Below are 8,074 nucleotides of genomic sequence, written 5' to 3'. Positions count from 1 at the left end.
ATCATTTGTAAACGCAGGAAACTGGAATTTCGGCACGGGTTTGGCACGGGTACAGTCGCTGCTATCGGCTTTGGCACTGGTATGGCGCTCTCTTTATCTTCTCTATAGCTACTGGTCAAGCCCTGTAATGACAATCGACTTTTTATCGTATACACACCAGATGTTTGTCGTATGTTTTAATCAACGAACACTCATCTTACTTTCTCCTTGACCTTTAACCTTCTCTCCATTTGTCAGGATGTCAGAGTGAGTGAGTTTAGTTTTACGCCGCTTTGAACATCATTTCAGTTGTATCACGTGTACGGCGTGACAGTTTGATTTGGAAGGTATGCCCAAAGTGATGCAGGTCTTGGACGTTTTTGAAACCCACGAGCACGATACTGTCACAGATAACTAATCAGGAGGAACCTGGGATTCGAACCCACTAGTACGTCTAGGAGACCCGACCGCCTCCGTGGTCTAGTGGTAGAGCGTCCGCCCGGAGAGCAGAAGGTCCGGGGTTGGGTCCCCGCCGCGTCATACCAAAAGACGTTAAGATATGGTACTTGTTGTTCCCCTGTCAGGGTCTCAGCACTAATTAGATTGTTCTCAACATGTCAACCATACACATTTTTAAAGCTTTAAGTGGGCACTGAATGTTGTAACCCTGTTGGACAAGAGTTGTATGATGCCCTTTGAAATCTTCGTAGAAAGAGCATGTTCAACTGGACAAATTATATTTTTCCATTTTATAGCAGAATACACACATCTCCCACCCTCGACCGCCCCTTCCAACAATCTCTCTTGTTCACCCCAAATCACATAATCACCAATGGATAAACGCAATGGAATCTGTTAGAATCCATAATCAACTCTTGAAATCTCATAATCCTCTATAATCAACACGCAATCTCAAGTTCCTCAAATCAATCTCCAAAGCTCTTCATGCAATATCTCGATCTCCCATGTTCCCCATCCAATCTCCCTATCTCCCTTGTTCGACGTGCAATATCACAAATCAACCTTGTTCCCAATCTCATAGCCCATGTTCCCAATCCCATCTCCCGAATTCCATGTTCCCCATCCAATCTCCCATGTTCCCATCCAATCTCCTATGTCCCCCAATCCTCTATCACAATCTCCGTGTTTCCAATTCACTCTCCTTCTTCTATGATCTCAATCTAATCTTCCTTTCTTCCATGATCCCAATCCTATTTTCCATGTTCCTAATCATATCTTCAAGTTCCCCATCAAATCTCCCAATAACCCATGCTAATCATGCCTATTTCCTATTCGTCCTATCCAGCAACCTTGTTTCGTTTGCATCCTGACCCAATGCGTTTCCTTTGTGTAATCTCAATCACCCAGTTTCACCAAAGATTCCCACCAATTATAAAATCCATCTCTCCTACTCACTACAAAATCAAAAATGTGTTAGTGTTCTTAAACACAAGTCAACAATATTCCAGCTGCCCGCTTTCCTCGGACAAAAACAACTTTTCAGGGTATTAAAAGTCAGTATATAACACCCTATCATCATATTGTACCCTGAAAATGAACGGCTTCTCCACTGCAGGTACAACAATGAGGTGGGTGAAAAAAAACACAGTCAAGTTGACATAATCGAAAGCTTTGAAGCATCACCTGATTTGTAAACGATTGCAATTTTCAGAAAGTTCGCCGCGACCTTCTGTGGAGGTGTCCCCAGATCTTCACACAGAGAGGTATCGCATCGGAGTAAAAGATCTGGTTTTAATCAGACTGTCCTCAACATGTCAACCATACACATTTTTGAAAGCTTTACATGGGCATTGAAAGTTGTAACCCTGTTGGACAAGAGTTGTATGACGCCCTTTGAAATCTTCGTAGAAAGACCATTTTCGACTTGACAAATTATATTTTTCCATTTTATAGTAAAATACACACATCTCCCACCCTCAACCGCCCCTTCCAACAATCTCTCTTGTTTAACCCCAAATCACATAATCCCTTATGGATAAACACTATATAATCTGTTAAGCATCCATTATCAACACTTTAAATCTCATAATCCTCTATAATCAACACGCAATCTCAAGTTCCTCAAATCAATCTCCAAAGCTCTTCATGCAATAAATAAGTTGACATAATCAAAAGCTTTGCAGCATTACCTGATTTGTAAATCATTGCGAAGAAGTACTCGCTTGAACAAAGGCACATTTGATCTTCCACGAACACCTTCCGTCGGGTTTCCACTATTCATTGTAAAAGATATTGCAGGAAGTGTCTTAGGTATTAGCCCTCTGGTTTTGGAAACAAAAGCGATGTTTGTTAGATATACTGGATGTCCTGCTAAAAAGGGCTCCGGAGAAATAGAATTGTACATATGAAACCCGGTTAATCCGGATGTGGCGAATCCGGATTAACGCATTTTCTGTGAGGAGTATATTCAATAGGTATGGTTGCCGGGAAACAGGTTTCTGATTGACGGGGTCGAGACTAACGAGGTTTTACCGTACACCATTAGTTAAGTTACCTGTTGTCTTTCACGGCACCATGTCGGAGAGAAAGGCTGTCGTCAAGTATACTGACATGAGCGAGGACATGCAGCAGGTTGCAGTGGACTATGCACAAGCACTGGAACAGTTCAACATTGAGAAGGACATCGCTGAATACATCAAGAAGGAGTTCGACAAGAAGTACAACCCCACATGGCATTGTATTGTCGGTCGCAACTTTGGCAGCTACGTCACCCACGAGACCAAGCACTTCATCTACTTCTATTTGGGACAGGTGTCTGTTCTCCTCTTCAAATCAGGATGAACAATGGACCATGATGCTTAAATAAGAAGACAATGGATAAAGTTACGGTTTTAGTGTCAAGTAATCAAGTCTATTAACTCTGTCATCTTGGATAAAATGTGAATGTTACCTGCTCATAAACATCTTGCTTAAGTACCTTAACTTCTGGAGATTACTGAAATACAAAACATTGTTTCAGTGTAAGTAAACCAAGCTTGCTCCATGAACGGATGGAAGCCAGCGTTCTGTGAGTCAAACAGTTACAGTTGTGCTCCTTCAGTGGGATGTAAATTTTAAACGTATACATTTCGTATGGCTAAATGTAACGTACGTCTTTGCAACGTCTTTGTTCGGCCTTAAACTTAGTGATATTGTTTCTTTGAGTACATAATTTAGGTTCAGAGCTACAGATAAGCAGCGTGTTTAACCCCCCAAAACTATTCAAACCCCAATTACTTTCAATTAACTTGCTTACAGAAACGCATTCATTAAGTGGAAAACTCAAATGTATAAAAACAGAATGCATAAAAGGCCATTGAAGCTTTTTCAGCATGTGTACAATGGAGCTAAACTCCGAAACACAATTTCGAGCTAATTTACTTTCCGAGTCTATATTTAGAACATTTATATACATCTTAAACATTATTTTATTTTTTTTATAAATTTCAAAATTCTTACTCATTTTCGGAAAAATCCAATAGAGTGATTAAATGATGAGTGGAAAAATATTGGTTACCAAATGAAAAATGTAATAACCCAATTAAAATAGAAACCTTCGAGATAAACCCCTATTGCTCAAAAAGTTATCTGGAGCTCTGTATGTTATTTAATAGTTGACGTCAATTCTTCTGCGCTTATGGGGGTATAAACGTATAAAAGGTGTGCAGTTTGTGTGAAACAGGTTTCTACATTTATACCAATTCTTATTGATAAATAAGTTCACAATAATAACTTCACAAATCTAATTTTAATCATTTAATCATTAACAAAAACAACTGTAGACAACCATACGAAATCTGTGACACCATTTAATGCAATAAGAACAATTGCTTGGTTAGCCTGTCAAATGACATATAATCACTTATCATTTATATATTATGTAATCATCCGCACGATGGATACACATCATATAATTTGACTGTTCAGGTAACAAAGTGGGTACTGAATTATTTATATCAAACTTACTTGGTCAGATTCTAGTTAAGTGTGTAAGTGTTTTAATCCTCTCAATGGCAACTTATACGATTTAGTGGCATTGTAATACAGCCAAGCAATTACACGATGCTCATCTAATGAGGATATTACTTTGTGCGTTTAAAATGAAAATTATGTCCATTATCATTTCTTCATTATCATGTGTTTCCTTGACACATGTTTGATCTCACTTTTCAACCATGTTGGCAGATGATTGTTTTATGTTTGACGTTTTGTTGTAAAAGGTTGACGTGTATGTTTCTAAAGTAAGTCCACGCCAAGTTCAAAATCACGTCAAACAGCATTTAGTTACCACCTCGATGACAACCCATTTCATATCCTGCCAACACGCAAGAATATATTTATCTTTTTTATCTCAATCTGTTGGTTATTTACCTATTGTTATGTTTGGAGGAAAATAAATAGTTATACCTAACTTTGTATCAATATGTATGCTATTTCAGTTTGTCATTTCTCTTAAAACATGTCCTCTGTTTTGATTGCGGGTAGGAATAGGTCCCAGCAGGAGCAGCTTGTCGTAGATCTTTTTGTCATTGTGATTGGTTGAATGCTTGTGGACGACGTGGTATGTTGCACCTAATATCACTGGTTTGGTGAAACTAGATTATTTATAAACTGACGTCCATAAGAAACTTTACCAGAGTTTGAAATCACTCTTGCTCAAAAACAACACAACAAACATGCATGAAGTAAAGTGTATTGAGAAGATCAATTTATCAACATAATCAACACTGAAAATGACAATCATACCGCGACCGAGGAATGACGTCAGAGCCCCCCAACGTTGGGTGTGGTACAAAACTCGAGCTTTCAGAATCATGGACAATAGGCAGAATACATAAACAATCGCTCACGTTCAATAACAAGTCATTAGTAGCGAGTGTGACCACCAAATGCCTCAATACACGCAAAAACTCTTCGACGCACAGATAAAGTCAGTCGACTGATGAGGTCACGTGGGATTTGACGCAATTCGTCTTGGAGGGCCAAGATCAGTTCTTGCCGGTTGGCTGGAGAGTGTGGTCGTTGTCGAACACGACGATCCATCAAGTCCAAGAGGTGTTCTATGGGGAATATGTCGGGTGAGCGTGCAGGCCACGGCAGGGCGTTGACGTTGTTGGCTGCGAGGAAGTTAGTGACAATTCTGGCTGTATGGGCTCTAGCGTTGCCATGCTGATAAATGACACCACGTGGCTGCTGTTGGAGAAATGGTGGCCAACTGGACGAAGAATGTTATCCATGTACCGCTGAGCTCTCAAGTTTCCGTCAGCGATGACCAGCGGTGTCCACTCTTGCCCACAGATCCCTCCCCACACCATGACACTCCCTCCACTATATGGCATGACCTCCTGCACGCAACACGCCGCCGTTCGTTCACCCCTTCGGCGCAGACGACGATGTTGCGCTGTCAATAGCTGTCCTCTGTATGGCCCTGATTCCATGAGCCCTGAGTGTCTTGGCCACTGTCTGTCGACTAACCCTGTGACCTAAAGCATTTGTCGCCGGTGACGTCAATGTCAGGAAGCGATTTCGGAGGTGCAAGGTACGCAAGTGCAGGTCATCATGGGGCGTGGTCACCCTGGGTCTGCCTGTTCTTAGCCTGTCAGCGGTCCGCCCTGTCTGTCTGTAACGTTGCATCAAGTTGGTAACGGCAACACGGGAGCAACCGAAGGTTCGTGCAATATGGTCGTGGGTGGCTCCCATCTGTACCATACCCAAGGCTCGTTCACCTTGTTCGACTGTGAGTCGTGGCATTTCTTTTGTGTTTTTTTTATCACTGTGGATGTCTGACTTGCCGTTGCAATCGTTTTATACCCTCACCCGCACGTGCATTTGCAGTTGTCCGTGGTGCACGTGTTTTTCACTTTTTCGCGTGTTATCTCGCAAACATGTAACATGTAACAGACGATTAACATTTTCTGCATACACTATTGTTGTATTTAGGTTATGTGTTTTAGATAGACTTCATCAGTTGCTAAAGGTTTTTTTTGGACGTCAGTTTATTATAAAGCTGGAATAAGACTGAGTGCGGCGTAAAACAACAAACGGACACAGACCCTGCCACTTCAGAATCATCGCCATGCTCACATTGATGGTTGTGGTATTCAAGTTAGTAACGACTTAATCTTTGCAGGCTAATAGTCCCGTTGGCGTTCTGGGTCAGAATAGCAGAGGAGCCTACTAATATGATGATCGAGTGGTTCCAAGGTGTGACAACAGCGTTGATCGTTGCTCTTGCTATCAACCACTACTTAGCTTGGCCCAGACGCTGTTATTTATAACCCGTCGTTACATAGCTGGAATATTGCTGACTGGGGCGAGAAACGACATTAACTCCTGTTCAAAGCACTTGGGACCCTGGTTAGAATAGATCACCGGCACCACATTACTAGTCTTAATCAGGTTGTCAATCTCTGTCTGTGACTTGGATGATTTCGTGTCATCGTACCCAGATGGCGTGGATAGTGTCTCATGTTTTAATCACTTGTTTGTCTTGGACTGACTCGGTTATTTGCAAGCGCCCGTGACATAGCTGGAATATTGCTGACTGCAGCATTAGTCAACATCCTCATATTCATTCAATCATTTCTGTATGTTGGATTAGGATCCGGGTTCGACTGGCGAGAACCTATGACAGGGAATAAGAAAATACCAGTAACAGATGAATATTTATGTTTCATTTCATTTTCTTGTATATCTGATGAGACCCGTGAAGATCCGGGGTAGAATATAATTATGCCCCATATAATAAGTTCCTGTAACTAACTTGATTTCATACATTTCTAGCACCTTATGATTGATGTACTCATTCACAATTCAACCATTATCACAAGCCTTGTTGGTTTTAAGTTGTTCCACAGCTTGTAACATTTCAGCAGAGGATATTCTTGCATGTAATGTGGTATTACAATCTTCTATTTCAACATCAAAATCATTTAAATCAAAGTTAAAACCTGCATCATAGTTTGTTTGTTTAACGACGCACTCATCAATATTCCAGGAATATGACGGCGGTCTGTAAATCTTCGAGTCTGGACCAGATAATTCAGTGATTGATATCATGAGCATCGATCTCTGCAATTGGGATACACTGACAGGCATTAACCAAGTCAGCGAGTCTGACCACCCGATCACGTTAGTTGCCTCTCATGAGAAGCATGGGTGGTTGAAGAGTTATTCTACCTTGGCTCTTCACGGGTCTATTGGTTTATTGTGTGTCATCGTACTCCAAAGCATCCTTGAATATCCAGCGTATTATGATAAATGCCCCAGACAAATTCCCCAACAAAGTTTCATTTTATGTACAGTGTTTTGTGGCACTGTGTAGTGTAGCTTTATTTCTAATTTTAGAAAGTGGCATATTGATTGAGGCGCTCGTATAATATTGAGCTTGGTCGTTGATTGATTGATTGATTGATCATTTAAAGTTTTATAGGTGTTCGGGCAACTAGGCACATTAACACCTTGCCCATAATAAAGGTTTGCTAAGTACCTTGATATTTGTAAACTAGTAAAAGTGCCACACGCTTTAATATAAGTGAGAACGACATTCTGAACGTCATGGCGAACAATATTCCCAGAACATAAAAGTCCAGTCAATGAGAGGTCAGTATTGAGAACTGTTAGACTCCATCATTGCCTTACGTTGATTGACATGCTTCTGGCAATGCAGTAAATAGTGAGCCACATTATCAAGCTGATTACACACTGTACAATGTGCAGAAATTACTTTATTAATAACTTTGAGATATGCACCAGGACCACAATGCCCAAGTCTGGTTAAGAGAACCTCCTCTCTCTGGTTGTTTCTAGATATGTGTAATTTAGTCATAAAAGGATCGATGCCATAGGGAAGACGTCCTTTTAAAGGATGATGCCCATCTCTGCTGCCATTTTGTTTTAGCATGTATCATACTGACGGTGCCTAACTCTGCAGGGGAAGGTAAAAATATGTCATCCTGTTCTGATTCATCAAATTCTAATGCAGCTTTTGCCATTTTTTCAGCCTTCTCATTTCCAAGTATTCCAACAAGAGCGGGGATCCATGACAATTCAATATCTAACAGTTACTAACAATATCTACTTAAGTTATTATAAA

At 40.8% G+C, this 8,074-nt stretch overlaps 1 protein-coding gene across 1 annotated transcript; it reads left to right on the top strand.

Moving 5' to 3' along the window:
• Positions 1–2,514: 2,514 nt before the first annotated feature.
• LOC139455513 (dynein light chain LC6, flagellar outer arm-like) lies at positions 2,515–2,781 on the top strand. Its single transcript, XM_071237060.1, has one exon. The coding sequence runs from the start codon at positions 2,515–2,517 to the stop codon at positions 2,779–2,781; it is 267 nt and encodes an 88-aa protein (XP_071093161.1).
• The last annotated feature ends 5,293 nt before the right edge of the window (positions 2,782–8,074 follow it).

Source organism: Haliotis cracherodii, unplaced genomic scaffold, assembly GCF_022045235.1.
Source record: "Haliotis cracherodii isolate W230 unplaced genomic scaffold, xgHalCrac1.p SCAF_11, whole genome shotgun sequence".
Taxonomy (NCBI): Eukaryota; Metazoa; Mollusca; class Gastropoda; order Lepetellida; family Haliotidae; genus Haliotis; species Haliotis cracherodii.
This window is presented reverse-complemented; position numbering and strand designations above follow the sequence as displayed.

Coding starts and splice junctions, on each gene's coding strand:
- LOC139455513 (XM_071237060.1), top strand. CDS start 2,515: ATGTCGGAGAGAAAGGCTGTCGTCAAGTATACTGACATGAGCGAGGAC.